Below are 21,482 nucleotides of genomic sequence, written 5' to 3' on the forward strand. Positions count from 1 at the left end.
TAGTTCAAGCTGTCCCTGCTCGCTGCAGGGGGTCGGACGGGATGGCCTTGAGAGGTCCCTTCCGACCCAACACCTTCTATGAATGGAGAAAGGAGGGACCCCAAGAACCAGCCCCAGACCACCCGGGCCAGGAGCTGCAGCCACAGGGGCAGCTCACGGGCGCTCCGGCCACGGGGACCAGACCTGGCTCCGGCAAGGCGGGCTGGAGGCACGAGCTCTTCACTGATGAAGACGCTCCTCAGCAAGCAGAAGCAGCTGCGCTAAAGACAAGTCAAGTTCAGCTTCCGCACCGGGACACAGGGCTGTTCCGACAGGCAGCGGTGGCACCCGAGATGGCAGGACATAATCCCCCAGGGTCACTCCCTGACCCCACCACCTCCCCGAGGACAGACCCGAGATCAGCTCTTTAGCCAACAGCTTCCTCAGCACCGAGCCGGGCATCCCGTCCCTGCCCACGGAGCCGCCGAGCCCTCACCCGGGCTGGGAGAGGATCAGACAGAAAAGGCACAGACCCCGACCCCTTTTCTCGCTTCCGCCATCACAATAGCCCAGGACTGCGGCATCTCAGCCTCCAAAACCACGACAGGCTTGCGGCTCGCTTTCAAATTAGGTTTTTAATTAAATAAATAACGTCAAGGGGTCTTCAAGGCAGTATCACTTCACAGTGTAGGGCTTGGGGCGGGGAGGGGGGAAAAAAAAAAAAAAAAAAAAAAAAAAAGAGTCCAGCATTGGGAACGGCTCAAAGTGAATGTGCTTTGTAAGAAGGAAAAAGAAAACCCCAACAGAAAACCAAAACCAAACCTCCTCCCCAAGTGACCTCCCTGTCCCAGCCCTTTCCACCCCTCTCCCTTAAAAGTTATGTGGAAAAAGCGCCGCACTCATGTTGAAAGACCCCATGCGAATCTGTAAACAACACTGAAGAACATAAATAAGAGGCATTTCTGCCTCCCCCAGCCTCCCCTCTCCTTTCATTAGGGCTTGAAACAAACCAAAGGAGAAAAAAAAAAAAATAATGGTTTCAGGAAAACTAAGAATGTTCTTGGCTGATGGAGAGGAGATGCCAAGGCCTGGCCCTCCCTGGGAGGGCTGCCCGTGCTCTCACCCTGCCTCCTCTTCTCCTCCCAGCCAAGGAGCTTCCTCTCTCCCCCAGAAAAGGGGAATCACAGCCTGGGCAGTTCCACTATGGAGCGGGCACTCGTATTTGCTTTCCGTTCCCAGCAGCTGAGAGCAGCTGGAGGGGAGACCTCCGGTCACCGCGTCTTCTGGTTGACAAAGCGCTGCCCGGTGAAGGCAGCTGCGCGTGGCTGGAGCTCAGCACCTCGCAGCAGAGCTGGCCAGGGACCAAAGCAAACCCCTGCTACGGCACCAACACGGGTCTGGGGCTTGGAAGATGAGAGGCGAGGTCTGATCCTGCCATCCTGTGAAGCTGGCCCGTGCCGTCTCCGGGCTCCCACTGCAGGGCTCAGCACAACTTCACAGGGCCGGGTAAAAGGAGGATCCAGGCTAATAGTTTTAGCCATCTTCCAAATCCACCGGCAGCCGAACCAACTGGAGGATCACAGCCCCGAGGCTTCTACCAAAACAAGCAAAAACCTCAACCCAGACCCCTTCCCAAAAGCAGAAAATGGCTGGAGGAAGGAACATCTGCACCAGAGCCTTGCCCAGCAAGTCAGCAGACGGCATTCCCTGCATGGAAAAAAAGGGGAATGTGGATTTAGGCCAGTGGTAAACCCCAGACCTGGAACACACCCGGGAAACGAAGCAGCTCCGGCCTCCAGCACACCCATGAACATGCCACTGCGGCCCTCTGCACCGCAGCCGGCCACCTCGCTGCCACGCGGGGCCACCACTGTCACCTCCTCGAAACATTGCTAATGGCAGTAAAGACATACTTTCCTCTCAGAAAAGAGAGAGCTATTTTTGTGACGCAGAACGGGGCAGGGATGCCCAGGGACTGCTGCGCTCTCCTGCCTGGGACCGCGCTGGTGGCACTGGCGTCCTAGACTTGGTGGCCTGGGAGCCGAGCAACCTCCTCCTCCCACAGCTGACGAATGGTCGGAACGAGCTGGGAATCTGCATTTTACCCTCTTGCACTGCAGCAGTCAGCAAGGATCAGTCACCCACCAGCAGTAAGAGAAGCGGCAGCACCGCGCCGCCGTGAGGGCCAACGTCGCTTCGTGGGGTCTAGAAACTCCCTTTACAACTTCTGCACGGCCCAGCCACCGCGAGGGAACGGTGAGAAGGACTTAAGCGCACAGAGCGCTACCGCACCACGCAGAATCCCTTCCCGAGGCCTGACGCTCCCGCCCAAGGGCCGGACCAGGCACCTGGAGCTGGCGGGAGAGCGGGCAAAGACACGCCGAGCTGCGTGGTTTGGCAACAGCGGCGTGGGCGCCCGTCCCAAGCCACGGCTCAGGAGCGCAGGATAGCTGTTGGGAGGGGAAGAGGGAGGATGACTTCTACTGCAACACGCTCGCTGTGGCGGAAGGGCCGAGACCCCTCATCTTCCTTTGGCATCGCCATGGCCCTCGCTGCAGGCAAACCGCCCTGCGGCCTGGGTGGACCTGTGCTCCCTGCGGGTTTCCTCAGCTCTCGGACCTCCAGATTGCTTCCTCCGTCCCAGCGACACATCCCTGCTCTCAAAGCATCTCTGCACTCAGACCGTCCCGCCGGGGACAAGGGACGTTTTCCCTGTCCCAAGGGCAGGGACTCTCTGAACAGCCTGGCATTACCTGGGGTGACACGCGGTCAACGAAACGGGGGGGTGACGGAGCCCCCCCTCACTAAAGCCAGCCACCAGCTTTGCGTGATTGTGTCGGAACAGACTGGAGCAGAAAGGTGTTTTAGTTTCACTGTAGCCTTGGATCAAGGAGGATGGAAAGACGGATTCTGACCAACAGCTCCAAACTGTCCCTGCGGAACAGCGGAAGTTCCAGGATTTCACTCAGTCAGGTCAAAGTCCTTGCTGGGTCTGTGACAAGTTTGTGACTGGAGACTCTCACTGTGACAGAGGCTCTGACCGAGCCACAGGTGCCGGGCAAGCCTGGTGAGCAGTCAGAAAACTATTTACATCTCCGATGCCAATGAGGCCAAAATCTGTGACCGATAAGGACACTTGCGCAGGGGCCACCACTGCCTCTGGGTCTCTGTCCAAATCCACAGGGCCAGCAATTAAAGGCAAACCCTCGTTAACGTCTGCAGGGAGAGTGAAGTCCATGGTTATCGTCTCACCAGAGCTCTGCAACGTCTCCTGCTTCTCCGCTAGTCCTGGTCCTGACGGCGGCAAAGCATAGAGCCCCGACTCCGAGGGGTTGACAGTATGCCGTGTGCAGGGAGCCGAGATGGCGCCTGAGGACGTCTCCTCCGCGGGGTCGAAGGAACAATTCGTCTCCGAAGGAGTGCTGCACTCGTAGCCCTGCCCCGACTCACTCATGCTGCCCAGGCTGCAGGCTGTGCTCTCCACGCTCAGGGGCTCTGCACACCGCAAAGGAGGGACACGCGGGAGAGGGACAGACAGGGAGGGAGGAAGAAAGCCAGAGTGAGCCCATGACGTACAAAAAACCAGAATCCAGTTCAATCCCACCTCATCACAACAGTATTTGTTTGATGGCACAAATGTTTCTTTATTATAGCAACCAAGATCCCTGCCAGTGTGTACCGAAGAAAGGCAAGATGCAGACAGCAGATGGGAGGCCATCAGTGTTTCTATGGAAATTGAAGGAAATCTCGCAGAGAAACTCCAAGATAAGCCAAATCCTAAATCCTACCCCCTCATGCCGACAGCCCCCGGGAGGTGCCAACACAAAACCCTCGCCTGCGGTGGGGTGGTGAGGGAAGGAACCCATTTCAGGCTCCCTGTGAGTCTTCTCACATCCAGCTCGCTCTGAAAGCGGCTCACGGGTACGGCCTGACTGCTGGAGCCTTGCACCAGCCTCCAGAGGAGTTGCCCGTGTCTGGAGCGTCTGCGTGTTACGGCATTGGAAGCACCTGACTCAGGTGCCCAATGCCGGTGCGAATCTTTTAGGTTTGCAAATGACTTCGGCCACCCCTCCAAGCCCCAAGCAGGAACAACTCTTTTAAAGTCAACGTAGAGGCAGACAAGTCTCCTTTGCTCACACCAAAATCTGCCCAGGGCAAAGTGGCCAGCAGGTGGAGGGAGGTCATCCTCCCCCTCTGCTCTGCCCTGGGGAGGCCCCCTCTGGAGCGCTGGGTCCAGTTCTGGGCTCCCCGGTTCCAGAAGGACAGGGAACTGCTGGAGAGGGGACAGCAAAGGGCTGCCAAGATGCTGAGGGCACTGGAACACCTCTCTGATGAAGAAAGGCTGAGGGATTTGGGGCTTTTTAGTCTTAGATCTTTAGACCTTATCAACGCTGATAAATACTGAAAGGGGGGGTGTCAGGAGGATGGGGCCAGGCTCTTCTCAGTGGTGCCCGGGGACAGGACAAGGGGTAACGGGCACAAACTTGCCCATGGGAAGTTCCATCTCAAGACGAGGAGGAACTTCTTTGCTGTGAGGGTGGCAGAGCCCTGGCACAGGCTGCCCAGAGAGGTGGGGGAGTCTCCATCTCTGGAGACATTCCAACCCCGCCTGGACGCGTTCCTGTGCCACCTGCTGTGGGTGACCCTGCTGTGGCCGGGGGTTGGAGGAGATGATCTCCAGAGGTCCCTGCCAACCCCGACCATTCTGTGATTCTGAACGTGAGCACACTGGCAAGATGCGGGGAGAAGCAGCTGGGTAACGGCAATGGGAGAAAGGCAAAGGAGGGTGTGTGCTGCTGAGTGAGGGAGACGAGTCATCCCCCTGGCAGAGAGAAGAAAAGATGTTACCTGTGCTCTCTATTGCTAGCTGATCTTGACCGAAGTGAGAATCCAGGCAGCCAGTCGCAGAGGGAATCGGTGGGGAGCTCCGAGAACGACTGGCGTTTTCTACTTCACCCCCATCCAAGTCATTGTCAGCGTAATCCCTGTGGGGAAAGACAGATAGCACTGCCACCACCTGTTAAGCAGAGAGATGCAGGCAGGGAAAACGGTGCCAGATTAAAAGCCGTTAACAAATAGAGCAACGGGATTGTAGAAACCTCACTAGAACGAATGGCCAAACCCTTCTTGGTCTGCAGAGCCCAGCGTAGCCTCTGCACTGAGGCCATGGCAGTTAGCTCAGCGTGGCTAAGACTAGCCCAGGATAAACTAGACCAGGCTCTGCATCTTTCCAAAACAAATTGCACTGCCCGCCCCCCCCCGCCAGCTCTCTCTCAGCCTCAGCCCCTTCCATAACGAAATAAACAGTCAAACGCTCTCCCCGGGGAACAGCTTCGTAGGACGACTGCAGCGGGTTGTGACAGTGTTAGTGTGCCGGCAAAGAGCAAGCGAGGAGAAAATATTTTCCCACCCTGGGGGGGGATTTGAGATTTCAGGTATTTTCCTGTCTTGCATCACCATTTAAAAAAAAAAAAATACATCTAATACTTCACCTAATGTTTTTAATTGATTTAACTTAAATACTTCACTTTGACCTTTTAAAATATTTCACTTTCGACCTTTTTGAAAAGTATTTTCGGTCATCACCATACATTTCAGAGTGAAGAATTTGCCTCAAAGGGTGGCAGCAGCGAAAGAAATTAATGCAGGTTCCAGGCCACCAGAAATAGTGTGTTTTTGAAGTTAAAATGGTTCCTTCCCGAAACCTCACTGAATTGTTTGCTGAGATCAGCTCTGAATCCCTGACCCTAGCCTTCATTTTTCTGGCTGCATTTGTCTGAAACAAAACAGTATTTTCTGACACAAGGAAGTCTACGTCCAAGCAAATAATGGCTTTATCTCCCCTCCCCACGCTAACAGTGTTTATGTTCTGAGAATATCCGCTGCATCCCTCCGTGCTCCCACCCAAGAAACCTCCTAAAGCAGAAAAAGCGCAGTCTTTTAAGCGCAGGTGCTTTGCAGCAGGAATCTTCAATGGGAGGTTAATATTACTAATTTTAGTGTGAGAATATTCCACGCACGTGGCTCCAGGGTGGAGGACGTACTTCTTCCTTCCTAAACGAGTCTGCTGAGTGAAGTAGTCATAGCGCTCTGATTTTTTCCACATGTAGTAATACTCCACGCACTCACCCACTGACCGGGTGCGGACCTGAGGAGAAACATCCTAGTCAGAAAGCCAGGCATCACGGATCTTATGGAGCAAGGACTATTCTCCCATTTAATCAGCACGGAAAACAAAGTGCATTACAGTCGTTTATACTGCTATGGACACATCTATGCTGCAGAACAGAAGCACATACTGAGCTTTCCGAGGTGGTAACCGGCCAGAGGAAGAACTCCCCACAGTGCACAACTGTTCTTGCAGACCCCAGTGTGGCTTCACACACGGCACGTTCGGGCAGGACCTTCCTGAGCTTCCAATAGCACACTTAACATCAAGAGAGCAAACCTGCGTCCGTTTTCACCGGCCAGCGTCAACATGCCCACAATTAATCAGCGGTAGAACTGGACTCTCTGGTTCTGCCAACTCCCAGCACAGCAGCGTATGTCCTGGGGCCCAGCTCTCCCTACAACAGCATCTTTCATTCTAGAGGACCCCAGGGGACTTTACAAAACATCCACATGCTCAACTCACTCATTCACAGAAGTACTGCAAGGGCTGAGAGTTTGGAAAGAACTTTTGAGACTCCAGAAAGGGCTAATCAGTAATTAACTGACATCACTCATGCAGGTCAGTGGTGTTTGTGACTTCTCCCACCTGGAAAATAAGGCAGAGCAGGGCAGTGAACAGCCCATCACCTGCTAGCATGAGTCAACACAAAGCCTGGGGTCGGAACTCAGCAGTCCTGAACTTCCTGCATTAGCCGAGGCTCGAAACGTACCTCTGGTGCAAACGCACATGCCTCCTTCCCTCTGCCTTAGTGGGATGCAGGGGTGAGTGTCCTTACCTTGTTTGCTTGGATAAGATGAAAGTTTTTCCCATGGACCCTGAAGCCATGTTCAAAATTTCTACATTCTTCCTCACTCCAGGCGCAAAGCTCATCTAGAGCAGAAAGAAAGAGGAATTGGAGATGTACAGAATCTAGTCACGTGTGCCTTCGTGTCTCGGGTAAAACCCAAAATATGAGGGGGGTTCTCACCTCTGATAACCTTCACATTGAACCGTAACCTCCGCAGTGCCTCTTCTGCATTGAAATTGCATTTAACCAGCTCATACAAAGCCTAGGAAACAGAAGAAAATTACCAACAGCACGTACCTGAGCAACACACCACAAACCAAACCTGCTCATGACTCATGTTTGCCTCATAAAACTTAATTTTTCCCAAGAGCCACTTTGCCGTTAACCCCAGCTTGACCATCAGCGTAGATTATTCCACTTTTCAAGGCACTGGATAACAAACTATGGGACTGAAAAGATGCAGTTCTGCCAGCGGCTCCGCAGATCACAGGTATGCCTCCGTGCTCCCGCAGGCTTACCGTGAGAACCTAACCTGGCTGGCTTAGAAGAAACGCAACTGCTCTGAAGCTTCTTAGCCAAATGTTTGAACTTCTGCTGGCTTCAAAGAAGAATTAGGACAATGCTATAGAGGAGAGATCCAAAAGGATGTTCCTGCTGCAAGCTCTGGCTCAGAGAGTTTGGGATACTGGGAGAACACAGTCAAAACGGTACCCGTTCTCTACTTGCCCCATCTGTTACTTGCTTCCCACAAACACGTTACTGTGTTGGAAGGAAAGTACTAAGCTAGACAGGCCTGTGGTCCCATCCACTATCCCTTTCCAGTCTTCCCAACTGGAGGGGAACAGCCTCCTGAGACTGCAGCCAAGAAGGACACCCTCACTTATCCAGGAAGCGGGAGCAGAGGATCACAGGAGTTCGGTCTCATTCTCTTTTAAGTCTCATTCTCTTCTTTCATTCTCATTCTCTCTCTCTTTCGGCCTCTCAGTCAGGATCTCTGCAGCAAACCTTGCACTGTTACACCAGCGCCATTAGAGCGTCTGTGGGCTGCAAGACGCCCCCGCTTTTACCTGTTCGTTGTCCTTCACCATCTCTCCTTCGGGCAGGCTGCTGCTAGACAGCTCCTCCCATCGCCGCTTCACCGCACGGTACAGGAACTCTTCAACCTCTCTCTCGGGGAGTATGTTTGGGTCCCAAAGCAGCTGATCTTCGTTCTCATAGGCTAACAGAAAAAGCACTGAAATAAGCTAATCAGAGAATTCTGCTGCTTTTGAGAAATGGTCTGCATGGGAGAGACAGAAGGAGGGAGGAAATCTTTGCTTGGTACTCCAACCTGGCGCTAGAGAAGAAACCATCTCTGTGAAGGCACTACATTTCCCCCCCCAGTTTTGGAGGCAGATAAGCTTAATACTCTTTATACCTCTTTCAGAGCCCTAAGCACAGGCTCGGCTGCTTCCACTTCTTCAGAAGGGCTGGTTGACAAGGTTTTTGTTACCATGTTCTCAAAAGATTGTTGCTTTGATTCATTACTCCTGGAAACTAAAACCCCCTAGGTTCTCAGGTGTCCTTTCCAGCACAGAGTAAACAAAAGGAGTGGGAGGCGAAGGCAGCTTTGAGCTCCAACCCTGGCCTAGGCTAAAGACCTTCTCCCTGGCCTAGACACAAACCTAAGCAGCTGCAAGGCTGTCCCTCTCCTGTGATGGCTTGTTACGCTCCTCCACGAGCTGCTCCACCCACACAGACCAGCAGGAGCACACTGCATCACTATGATTCTTGTCCCTTTTGGCTTTCAAAGCTCTTAGTCCACGAGAACACAGCACACAAGGACGCAGAGAGAGGTTTAAGTAAAATAACAGCACAGAGGAAAGCAAGAAGAAAGACTCTGCAATAAAAAAAATAATCAGAAATACTGAGACTTTTCTATTCAGATAAAAACATTAGCATCTTCTGTACTTATTTCTACAAAGGGACCGACTCCACTTAAGGAAGACAGAGAAAAAGAAATTAAGTATCTCCAGAAGGGTGTTCCTTGTGTTTGGCTACAGCTGAGCCCCCTCCTCCAAAGCTGTCGCACCAACCCAGTTTTCACTGAGCTCCGTTATCTCCCGTAGCTGTATTACTAGCCCTATTCAAACGGGCTGGTTTACAGCTAGCTCAGGTGAAGCTGTAAATTTTGGTGTCAACACTGAGAGGTGCCAAGATCTAGAGCAGAACTGGTGAAGCAGGGCCCCGTCGGATGCCGGGCCAGTAGCCCTACACCCAAACCCGATACAGAAAGCAGGTCGCCTTACCTTTCTCACCATGCCTGCTTAAGTGGAGGATGGGAACACTGGCTTGGTACTGAGGTCCAACCATGATCTCCTGAAATATCACCACAGAGAAGTGGGTAAATTGAAATGGAAAACGCTCCACGTAGGCACTGAGGTGTAATTCATGATTTAGGGACTATGACACCGCGAGGCCGATTTATATATCTATAGTCCCCACTGTCACTATTACTTCTAGGGAACCCTGACTATTTTATAGGGTAACTAAAAAGAGTTACTACCAGCCAGATGATACTGTGGGGACCTTAGGCATTTACATAGTTTTAATGTTAAAGATATATGGCAAACAGCTAAGGCTGGAGATAAAGAAACGCAGAACCTCTCCCGCAACCTTCACAAATTTGGAAGCCTGGTCCTCTCTTTTGTGTGATGTTTTTTTTCTGAATAAATCCAGCTGGGAATATCGCACAGCATTTCACCTTTATAGGGCTACAGGCTGCAGTTTTAATTTACCAAGGCACACCAGCATCTTCCATAGCTGAAGCAGAAGATAATTTCAGATACAGATTCAAGGTCTTATTAAATAAAACTCCTGTAACCCATTTCTACCACCTTACCACAAAACACAAGGCGTTGAGCAAAAGAAAATAAAAAGAAAATTTCTTGGGGAAATATCACAGCGCTTTGGTGTCGTGCTTTTCTCAGACTCAGGCACATTGCACCACCTCCCCTTCCCAATGCGCTCGCATCGTTTACCTTCTTACACTCGTTGGATGGGATGGAATCCTCCTCTGAATCCTCAGCCATGGAGGAAGCACACGGAGATGAACAGGGTTCTTTGTCTTCATCAGCAAGGAAGTTGTTTGCTTTGTGGCAAAGAAAAAGATCTGTAGTTATGAAACGTGGGGGTTTTTTTGCTTCTGCTCTATGTTCCCTCTCCTTCCCTTCGCTTTCTGTCCTAAAGTTACTTTCAGCATGGTCCTCAGTGACAGCTTATCCATATTTTATTTTTCTCCTTTTAAATAAATGAATTTGTACGCTTGCCACATGCGTGGTGCGGACCAACGTGGGGAGCTCAGACTCCTTCATCCTGCAGGCTAGCAGAAGGAGTAACATGACTTCATGCCGCATCTATCACACACTTTGGCTTCCCATATATCCCAATATTTAGGAAGTGCCACAATATATCACACCACTAGGACTACTGAATTTATTCACTTCCAGGGATGTCAGATCAGGTACTGATCTTCCAGCCTGCAATTACAGCAGGCAGCAAAAAGGTAGTTGCAGCTAAAGACCATTCTTTCCTCGTCCCGCTGCTCACGTGCACTCTATCGCATCCTAACCAATGCTCGGTAACAGCACTGGCAATCAGGTGTATTTGCAGCCCCCAAAAGGAAAGTGGAACAAAGTGACAAAACAAAGAAAAACATTCTTGCCCTACCCTGCACAACAATAAACGATTACTTAGAAATTGGCAACACATACAGCCAGGCTGGTTTGGGAATAGGTCTGATGCATCGTGGGACGTGACGGATGGAGTCAGATCATCAGCTGAAGACTGCGTCTCCTCCTCTTCTTCCCCTGAAAGCAAATCCTTCGCTATTTGTTCCTTTTAACAACAACAAGAAAGCGAAAAATATTTTTAAATTAAAAAAAAAAAAGTATATGAGGGGAGGTGAGGCCTACAGTAAAGCATTTCTGGCCAAAGGCGGCCACATCCACACCTCTCCTCACCCTCCCATAGCTTCTCCGAAGACAGATTCCTTCTCACACTCCCCACCACCCCTAGATTATCTTCCCTAGAAGCATTTCTACAAGGTCCAAGAGAGTGGCTCCTATGGAAGCCAGAGAGAAGATGAGCAAGTGGCCCCTTCTGCAGAGCTCCACTCACAGCAAGTATCTCAAAGATCCTGGAAGTTAAAAAAAAAAAAAAAAAGCTTTCTAAAGACTTTGGCTAGAACAGGAGGAGCCATAGCTTCACCTGGGAAGATACAAACCTCCCCTGACTCTCCACAGATCCACATCTACATGCAAAGACTCGTAACCCAAGTTCCATAGAGTTTTTGCAGTGTTCTTTTTAAAACAGTTATCCTTTCTCTGGTCTCCTCTAAGCTCTTTGCATCCACATTTCTGCACCTGGCGTTCCTCACTGGGACACCAGAACTAGGCAGGCCCCTTCCCCTGGCATTGGTCAAATCCCACCTGAAAAGAACTACGAGTGTCCTGGTTTGAGGTAAAACAGAACCAGTTTTCTCATTTGTAATTTTACTTTTTAGCTGGGCCTCTTCTAACTGACTAACGTCTGAAATTAACAGCGTATGGTTCAGAAACTGTTCACTCGCAGAGGGGTAAGACCTGATTATACCAAGGAACGGTGCGCACAGAGGCTCTTGCTTATACTTATTGCTATACCAACCAAGGGCAGCGAACTTCGCCGTTTGCCCCGTTAGAGGGTCGGAAGCGGAGAAGCGCAGAGGGATTCCACCTGCAGGGAGGAGCAGACGGGACAGGCGACCCAAAACCGACCATCAGGGTATTCCATCCCATCTGCATCGCGCTCGGTGTAAAAGCCGAGGGATCAAAGGGGCAAGGCTGCTCTGGCTCGTTTTTCCTTCGATGGCCGACGTCTGAGGAGGACCCTGTCTGTTCACCTGCCTTTGATCCCGATCCCAGCATTCCTGACTCTAGTTGCGGAATTCAGCTCCCGTCCGTCGCTGACTCCAGTCTGGGACTTTCCCTGCGTCTGCTGGCGACGCGATCGTCATCCTGGGAGCTGGATACGGTTTTGTATATATTGTACACTTTTTTTTATTAGTAGTCTATTATTATTTACTATTTCCTTACTTATTATTATTTTCGTTAAAGTAGTTTAGTTCTTTTTCTACACTCCTAGATCTCCTTATCTCTTCCTCTCCTCTCTGGGGTTGGGGGGGGGGGGGGGGAAGGACGACCATCTGTCGTTCTGATTGGCCAATCCGGCCAAAACCACGACAGATTTATTATCAGAGCATGAGACTCTTAATCTCAGGGTCGTGGGTTCAAGCCCCACATTGGGCACCAATAAATCTGTCGTGGTTTTGGCCGGATTGGCCAATCAGAACGACAGATGGTCGTCCTCCCCCCCCTCTCTCCTCAGAGAGGAGAGGAAGAGATAAGGAGATCTAGGAGTGTAGAAAAAGAACTAAACTACTTTAACGAAAATAATAATAAGTAAGGAAATAGTAAATAATAATAGACTACTAATAAAAAAAAGTGTACAATATATACAAAACCGTATCCAGCTCCCAGGATGACGATCGTGTCGCCAGCAGACGCAGGGAAAGCCCCAGACTGGAGTCAGCGACGGACGGGAGCTGAATTCCGCAACTAGAGTCAGGAATGCTGGGATCGGGATCAAAGGCAGGTGAACAGACAGGGTCCTCCTCAGACGTCGGCCATCGAAGGAAAAACGAGCCAGAGCGGCCTTGCCCCTTTGATCCCTCGGCTTTTACACCGAGCGCGATGCAGATGGGATGGAATACCCTGATGGTCGGTTTTGGGTCGCCTGTCCCGTCTGCTCCTCCCTGCAGGTGGAATCCCTCTGCGCTTCTCCGCTTCCGACCCTCTAACGGGGCAAACGGCGAAGTTCGCTGCCCTTGGTTGGTATAGCAATAAGTATAAGCAAGAGCCTCTGTGCGCACCGTTCCTTGGTATAATCAGGTCTTACCCCTCTGCGAGTGAACAGTTTCTGAACCATACGCTGTTAATTTCAGACGTTAGTCAGTTAGAAGAGGCCCAGCTAAAAAGTAAAATTACAAATGAGAAAACTGGTTCTGTTTTACCTCAAACCAGGACAACGAGACGTCTCAAGCTCCAAGACAGTACAGTAACCCACAGCACAGGCTAACGGCATACACCCGAACACGCAGTGGCTCTTACCTTATCCAGAGTCATATCTGGGAGGTTTGGAGTAATGTCATTGCTCTCACTGTCCTGCTCCGAGATGGGATCAGATGCCTCATAGCCGTAAAGTGCAAGCAGCTCCTCAAATGGCATTTCACTGTTCTGAGCGAGAGGAGGACAAAGCTTCATCAGGAATGGAACAATCACCGAGTACAACACCAGCTGTAGTGAACAGAGACACGCAGAGGCAGTCAAGGCAGCTCTGCTCTTCTGGGGGTTCTGAACTGCCTCAGGTAATGCTGTGTAATGAAGGAGGCACAGTCTGTCGGGACTCCCCATAACCTGTTCTTCTCAAAGGTATGGAGAAGCCAGGAACTTTCACCCCAAAGCAGTACAGTTGAGGGCATTTGCAAAATGTACTTTTTTATACTAGATTTCTTGCTGGTGAACAGATGCCAGAAAGCAGAACTGTATTTATACCAAGGCAGGGAAGGGGCAAATCCCTATATTAGTCTCGTGCCTGACCAGAAGAGAAGTCTCTGTCCCCAAGAACACGCTTTGTGTTCCACCGAGGCCTCCGTGGGACCACCCACAGGAGGGCATCACCTCGTCTTTGTGGTTCCTCCGCTGCAAAACGGACACGCACCCAAGCCGGTGATGGCTCTTTAGCAAGGCGAGCAAAGACCACCTCGTCAGAGTGGCTACTCTGCAGAGGAGGACTCCAAAATTTACTGCTGTTACCTGCTGTCAACCAATTCCTTCCTATCCAAATCCAAACATTAAGGCTCGTTGATGGGTGGACCTAAACACAGTGCACTGCAGCTGAGCAAGCAAGTCAGAGTTTCTCACAAAGATTTTCGGTATCAGTACTGTCGAAGCAAACAAGAAAATCCAGCACTTAATTTCCCTTCCCCTCCCTTGCCGCCTTTACCTGAGAGGCACTGATACTCTTCTCCAGCTCTTCTAAAGATTTCTGCTTCTCCTGAGTATCATCTTCTTCTTCCCTTTCTTCCCGTACACCATAATTCTGTGAAAGGATCTCTGCCAGGTTCAGTCGATGATCAGCTGAGCCCATTGACACAACTGCAGGGATGACAAGAAGTTGGGATACTAGCACCACCCCGGACCAAATCTTCAGACGCAAGAAAGCTCGGGACGCCCCCCATCTTGTGTGCGTGCAGCCATGGGAAGCCAGAGGACGAGATTCGGCAGAAAGGAAGGAGAGGGGCTGGGGAACACAACTGAAAGAAGTCACTCTGTGAACGCTGAATTGCAAAGCCCGGTTCTCTGCACGTTCAAGTCCCACAACTGACTGAAAGCTGAATCTGAAGGTTTTCTGAGTATTTATGTGTGTCTCCTGACTGGGTTCGCTAATGTCATAACATGTGAACGCACACTGCAGCCTTTCCTTCGCCCGAGGCATTTTTAGGATAATTACCTCTTATTGCAAGAACGGGCAAATGGACACTTGTAGGAGCTTTGGCATCTTTAAGACTTTCCTCCTCGGTCACATGGCATGGGAATCAACCAACAGGTTCGGAAGACATTGGAAGGAGAAGGGAACAGACAGGCTGATCACAGGAGCCTTGTTTCCTCTGGAAACCAGACCAACAAACAGAAGCATACTTAAACTGTGGCTACCTGCTGCACTCTGAAGGCCAGGCTCTCCAGGACATAGACTGTGGGCTGGGTATGGCACCACCCTCGGACTCTGCCGGCCAACCGAGGCCTTCAAGAAAAGAGAAAAATATGGCTGAGACATCTCTACTTAAAGACGTAACACGCCTCCAGCCACTTAACCCCACCAGCAAATGCAATTAATTTAATTTCAGAGCAAAAGGTAACAAAACCCACACAGGGGAACATTAGAAACTGTGCTGCGCAAAAAGAGCTCCAGTCAAGTGTATTTAGCAGCTCTTCCAGGCCTCCTCTCCTCCAGATTCATCACCTTCCCCTCAGTCTCTAACTGCATATGGCGGTGTTTCCATTTTATCTTTTTTCTCTTCAGCACTCCACTAATTATTTATCCTCTCACCACTTTAAGACCTCAGATCCTTACGGCTTACAATTTCACATAAAAGAAGGATTTTGACCCTAAGCCATGATTCTAAATTCAACACATCACACTTGTTTGAACACAGCATCTTTATGGACTGACCCACTCTTTGGAGAGGCAATGGGAAGCAGCCGGCCGCAAGCCGCTGGCTTCTCCCCACCGCCTCACCGCATCCAGAAGGCTCAGAGGGGTGAGCAAAGAAATCTAGAGCTGAGCAGGCAGCGAAGGAGTCTGGTAGGACTGCGAGCGGCACAGGCGAGGTGGGAAAAAGGGTGAGACAGGTAGACACCAAGAAGAGGCACCTGCTTTCTGGCATTCAGTGCTCGGTCAGAAGTTCAGGCAGCAGAATGGGCTGAGGCCTGGAAAACAACCCAGAACATCTGCTGCTCCTTGGGCTGCTGTGCATGGAAATGCTGCTCATCAAGTTCAGCCTAGGTAGGGAGCAAGCAGGTAATTAACCGATGCCTTTGGGTGACTGAGAGCATCCGACTGCAGAAGAAAATCACAGTGTCAGTCCCCCAGTCACCAATGACATCTCTTTATGACCCTCAGCCGTTAATAATCTCAGCCGTGCACCATTGCTCCTCACTTACTCAGTGGGAGCCAGGGCACTACAATGCTTCAGTACGAGGTTCCTAAGACTTATTTAAGGAAACACAGTGCAGCTTCACATCGAAATTCATCCTCTAACACCAGAGCAAAGCATACACCAAAACAGCCACCCCAGACTTTGGGTCCCAAGTTAGTGTCTTCAGGTATCAACACATATATTGCAAATTCCATAGCAACTAGAGAGGCAGCTATTTTGCCGGTATAATTACCACTAAGATAACGGTTGGCCTGGAAGGCAGCAGAAGATATTGTCATATGAGAAAAGGACGGAGAGGGAGGAAGGGAAAGAATCTGTGAAACACCTGTGGAATTCTTGTTCCTTCCTCTACGAGAACTGGTGAAAAGAGGATGCCTTCAGTCAACTGGAGCGCACACTGCGCTGCAGCTCACCATCCCTCAGCATCTGATTATTAGCAGCAAGATAACCCCACTGGAAACCACTTTGTCTGGCTGCAAGCAGAGCCCAGTGACTGTGTGCACTAAAAGAAAAGGGAGGAGTTTATGGGATAATGAAAGGAGAAGGGGACAGAAAGGGTTCGGACAGCCTCCATTTGGAGGATGGTCATACCGGGAAACAGCTTTGTAACTCAGGAAAGTGTCAATGCCCCTTTGTTGCGCCTTGCTGGAATGTGACCTAGTACAAAACCTGCTGGGATAAATCCTTCCAAGCAAACAACTCCGGTTTCACAAAAAGGAGAAGGGTGAGGTCTACACTTACTCCCTGCAGTCTTGAGCGATCTGCAGAACTCTCCCTCCTGAGACAATAATCTGTATATTGATTGCGCCTCCTTCGCATGGGGATCAATAAGGAGCTGCACGCAAAGGATTATGAAAACAAAGACTGAAACTGTTAGCAGTGGATGGGATGGCTTGAAAAGATGCCAAGAATACTTCAGGAATGGAGAGATCTTACATTAATGACCAGGTGCTGAAATGAAGAGTAATAGTCAGTATGACAGGATGACAACTCAGTAACTAATCACGAGTTTATTTCCCCAAAGCAATAAGGTAGCATTAGAGCAAGTGGGAACTGCCGTGAGCTGGAGTCACCATAAAATAACTAGTATTGCCGTGTTTGGACTGAGAAAAGAAGAGACAAGTGACAGACAAAGCAAACAGCCCATTCCACACCCAAATTTAAACACGCGTGAAACTGAAAGATCCCTCAGATTATTTACAAATCCAGAAGACCATGGAAACAAGAGTCAAAGTCAAATGAGTAGGGAAGAAAGGCGAGTCTGGCTTAAATATGTAAATGATGACAGAATATTCCTGATTACACTGATTGCCGACGCCACGTGATGTGGAGTTATTCCGTTTGAAGGTGAGGTGGCTGCAGTCCGACACTTCAAATCCAACCGTCACCGAGAAGGCAGAAAAAGCAACATCATTACACCTGTCAGAAAGACGCAGCAACAGCGAGGCACTACCAGGCATCTCCAAGATCAAGAACGGTTCTTGGCCAAGGTGTAGATGCTCCTATGGCTGGTGACAGTTTTGATCACCATGAAAGGTCACAGTGATGAACTCCATTTATTCTGGCAGTGCAGCACGATGCTGGAAAATGGCTCCTACATCCATGGACCGTTTAACCGCAGGGAAAAACCAAAGGGAGATTAAATTCCTTTAATCGCTCTTTACGTTTCCCAGCAGCTGCTTTCCTTCCACTAGTCTCTGCTTCTCAGGCATGAGAATAATTTTCCTCTCAAGAGTTACACGGAGGTTGACTAATTACTCACTCCCATGTTTGTATTTCTGGATAACTCCAGGACTCCCTCCTTAATTCTGGCCTCAAGTTTTTGAGCACATGGAACAAAGCAACGGCCATGTTTTAGAAAACACAGGCACAGGAAGGGCCTGAGCTTTTTGCACTGAAAAAGCTGTTTTCCAGTGCAAGGCAGATTGCTTGTCCAGAGAAAACCCTTCAGGCTGAAACCTGCACTTGCAAGAAAGTGAGGAAAAAGAGGGAAGGTTTCCCTTTCCAGTGTTACTGCTTTAACAACTAACGTGGTTTCCTGAGCTAGTTTAACATGTATTTCAGACTCAGTGAGAGAAGCGTTCCTTGTTCCTTTGCCTTGTACATACTACTTGACATGGGTCCATTTTCTACAAACCCCAGCTGTAGCCAGAGGGAAGTGGTATGGATGGAAACGGATTCATCCTGCAAGCTATGGACCTGAAAGAGCAAAAAATGAACAGAGGACAAGACACATGGGTAATCTCCTGCACTGCTGGGGACAATCAGTGCAGCCAAGACCAAGCCATTCTAGATGGGATGGCAGGCAGGCCAGATGCACCTTCCTCACGCAAAACGCTGAAATACCCTGAAAGCGAAGCCCTGCCGTCGAACAGAAGCTGTCTCAGCTAGTGGTGTTCTGAGATCCTGTGACAGGGCAGCCAGCTACCTCGATGTCTTCCCAGCGTCCTTTTCCCACGTCGTGGTCACCACAAGGATCTTGTGATGGAAATGAAGGCGGATGTGCCATGAAAACCATTACGACAGGATGGGGATATTTCAAGGACGTGTCAAGACCGGACAGGTAATGGCATCACCAACCATAAGTCTGGTGGAGCGGCGGCAGTAATGTTTTGGCACAACGCACCAAGCCAAACATGGCGTCGCAATGGGAGAGGCAGCAGGGGTGTTCCACCGGGCACCAGAGCACAAGCCCCCCTCACCTGCCCGCTCCCTCAGTGAGGTGGTTCTCCTGGTCCCAGACACCCAGCCTAACTATTCCTGCCGCCTTCCCCAGACCTCTGCCATTCCCTCTCTCCCCACCTCCCTGTTCTCCCACTGCTCAGGCCCTGTTGCTCACCTCCAGCCTTTGCGAGCCCCTTTCCAGCAGCTCCGCACCCCTCCGACCCCGGCTCCCCAGATGCTGTCGGACCCTGCTGTGCCGAAGCCTCGGGGGCTCCCGCTTTGCTCCCTGCCCCTTTCCGCCAGCCTTATGGACCCTCGCTGCCCGGCGGTGGAACCATCCCTCACCGGGCCACGGGCCCAGGCACCGCGGCCGCGCTGCCCCCCAGCCGCTCCGGCGCGTCCCCCGGCCCAAAACCCCTTTAAGCGCCCCCCGGGACCCTTCTCCCGGAGGACCGGCCTCGGGCAGCCCCGCTGTTGCTTCCTCGGCGCTGGCGGGTGGGCAGAGCCGGCGCCGCTCCCCGGGCTCAGCCGCTGCCTCCCGCCGGGCCCTTCCCCTGCCCGCCCCCCGCCGCGCTCCCTCAGCCCCGGAGCCCCCCGCGCCATCCGCCCCGCGGGATGCCGGGGCTCGGAGGAGGAAGTAGGGGGAGGTCCCGCTGCCCCGGCCCGGCTGAGGGAGGCCCCAGGCCCGGCAGCGGCTCACTCACCTCCGCCATGGCCGAGCGCGAGCGGCGGGCGGGAGGTTCGGGTGGGGGGGGGGGTGGGGGGTGGTGGTGTGGAAGCCCCGGATGCGGCGACGGCCGCTCATTGGCTGAGGAGCCGCGAGGGCGGGGTCGGGGGTCAGGGGGCGCCGGTGGCGGCGGGGCCCGGGGCGGAGGCTGGGCCTCCGTCCCGGGCCCCGCCGGCACCGGCGCCCCCGAGGGCTTTTCCCGCGTCCCGAATCTTGTCGATAAAGCAACTTGTTGATAAAAAGTCACCGGATGTCACGCGGCGGCGGAAGGGGATCGGAGTGGGAGCGGTCAGGGAAGGTTGTCAGCCATCCCGCCCGGAAGGAGGCAAGGCCGAAGAGTTCCAGCCGGCGACAAGGACCACGCAACATCCCCCCCCCCCCCGCCAAGTAGAGTAGGGAGAAAAAAGAGGAGGAAAAATAGCCTCGTGGGTTGAGATAAAGAGAGATTAATGGGACAGTCACATGAGATAAGTGAAAAAAATAATGGTGAAATTATACAAAATAAAGCGATGTCGATGCCGTCGCTCACCACCCGATGATGGGTCGCCCAGCCTGTCCCGAGCAGCGATCACGGATCGCTACCGCCCAGCCAATCCCGATTTATACACTGGCGTGGAATATTGGAATATCTCTTTGGCTGGCTTGTCCTGTCTGTGCTCCCCCTCAGCTTCTGTGGGAAGCTGGAGAAGTCCTTGACTTAATATAAGCATTACTTAGCAACGACTAAAACAATATGTGTTGTCAACATTATTCTCATAGTAAATCGAAAACACAGCAGCTACTAGGAAGAAAATTCACTCTGTACCAATTGAAACCAGGACAAGTGCCCTGCCAGAGGACCCTTCTGTCCCTCAGGGACCCACAGCGGCAGCCAGTGCTTTCGTCAAAGGGACCATTAACGACCTGCCAATGCGATTGGCAGGACACGCAGCTGCATTCGGCACCAGATCTTGCCATTTGATCAATCATAGAATAGTTTGGGTTGGGAGGGACTTTTAAAGGCTGTCTAGTCCAACCCCCCTGCCCTGGGCAGGGACACCTCCCACCAGCCCAGGTTGCTCCAAGCCCCGGCCAACCTGGCCTTGAACCCCTCCAGGGATGGGGCAGCCACAGCTTCTCTGGGCAACCTGGGCCAGGGGCTCACCACCCTCACAGCAAACAATTTCTTCCCAATATCTAATCTCAATCTCCCCTCTTTCAGTTTAAAACCGTTACCCCTCATCCCATGGCTCCCCTCCCTGCTCCAGAGTCCCTCCCCAGCTTTCCTGGAGCCCCTTTAGGGACTGGCAGGGGCTGGAAGGTCTCCCCGGAGCCTTCTCTTCTTCAGGCTGAACCCTCCCAACTCTCTCGGCCTGTCCTCACAGCAGAGGGGCTCCAGCCCTCCCAGAATCTCCGGTGCCTCCTCTGGCCCCGCTCCAACAGTTCCGTGTCCTTCTGCTGTTGGTGGCCCCAGAGTTGGAGGCAGCACTGCAGGGACATCTCCCCAGGGCAGAGCAGAGCAGCAGAATCCCCTCCCTCGCCCTGCTGGCCAGTCCTTCTCAACAGGGCTGCTCTCCATCCCTCCGTCCCCAGCCTGTGCCGAGACCAGGGTTTGCCTCGACCCAGGTGCAGGACCCTGCACTTGGCCTTGTTGAACCTGAGGAGGTTCACACGGACCCACCTCTCCAGCTTGTCCAGGTCCCTCTGGATGGCATCCCGTCCGTCAGGCGTGTCGCCGCACCACTCGGCTCAGTATCATCAAGTCCAGTAAATCATCGTTCAGCTCAAGCTGATCCCTCTCCAGGCTGCAACCAGACAGCAGCGATACAGCCGCAGAGCTGTACCTGTGGAGGCTCTCAGTGCTCAGTCGTTCGGAGCAGCCTCCGCTCCCGGCACCCTGGCAATTTGCTTTGCGTCAGGTTTCACTCGCGCTTTTCAGCTTGGGAAGCAAAGTGTTATCAAGTGCTTCTGAAGTGGTGGCGGCCCTTGAGCTGAGAACCAGAGCACTTGAACAGGCCTTTATTCCCTCGCACAGATCTGTCTAGCTCTTCTTAAAGGACTAACAGACTGCAGATGCCGTTTATTCAATTTAAAAAGTAACCTAGTCTCTAACTTTCTGAGAAATTTTTACAAAAACTGCTGCTTTCTGCCTTGCTCCCAACAGCGCGCCCAGGTGTTTTGTCACCACAAAAAGTAGAAAGGCCTGGATTTGGGGTCAAGCCGTCTTGCCGGTCTGCTGCCCCTCCAGCGTGATCTGGGGAGCGCTTACCCCAAACGCTGTGCCCGTCCCACAAGCGGTCGGTACCCGGACCCACAGAGTCCCGCAGGCTGGCTGCAGGCTCCAGCGTGAATTCCTCTTCACACTTTGGTATCAGCTTTC

The 21,482-nt window shown here is 51.9% G+C and overlaps 1 protein-coding gene across 9 annotated transcripts; it reads right to left on the bottom strand.

The window, feature by feature from the left end:
• Nucleotides 1-252: 252 nt before the first annotated feature.
• MIER2 (MIER family member 2) lies at nucleotides 253-19,141 on the bottom strand. Of its 9 annotated transcripts, XM_074565790.1 has the most exons (14): nucleotides 16,058-18,826; nucleotides 15,446-15,574; nucleotides 14,729-14,816; nucleotides 14,019-14,170; nucleotides 13,124-13,249; nucleotides 10,691-10,814; nucleotides 9,959-10,068; nucleotides 9,227-9,296; nucleotides 8,006-8,157; nucleotides 7,119-7,200; nucleotides 6,927-7,021; nucleotides 6,000-6,127; nucleotides 4,828-4,964; nucleotides 253-3,474 (listed from the first exon to the last, which is right to left on the bottom strand). In XM_074565790.1, exons 4-14 carry the CDS (start codon nucleotides 14,160-14,162, stop codon nucleotides 2,999-3,001), a joined length of 1,644 nt encoding a protein of 547 aa, XP_074421891.1. In that variant the 5' UTR covers nucleotides 14,163-14,170; nucleotides 14,729-14,816; nucleotides 15,446-15,574; nucleotides 16,058-18,826; the 3' UTR covers nucleotides 253-2,998. The 9 variants fall into 9 exon arrangements, with proteins under 9 accessions (XP_074421891.1, XP_074421889.1, XP_074421887.1 ...); XM_074565788.1 differs by lacking the exons at nucleotides 15,446-15,574; nucleotides 16,058-18,826 and adding an exon at nucleotides 19,101-19,124 and having other exon boundaries at nucleotides 6,024-6,127; XM_074565786.1 differs by lacking the exons at nucleotides 15,446-15,574; nucleotides 16,058-18,826 and adding an exon at nucleotides 19,101-19,124.
• Nucleotides 19,142-21,482: the final 2,341 nt, after the last annotated feature.

The sequence above is a fragment of the Larus michahellis genome, chromosome 23 (genome assembly GCF_964199755.1).
Source record: "Larus michahellis chromosome 23, bLarMic1.1, whole genome shotgun sequence".
In the NCBI taxonomy this organism is placed as follows: domain Eukaryota; kingdom Metazoa; phylum Chordata; class Aves; order Charadriiformes; family Laridae; genus Larus; species Larus michahellis.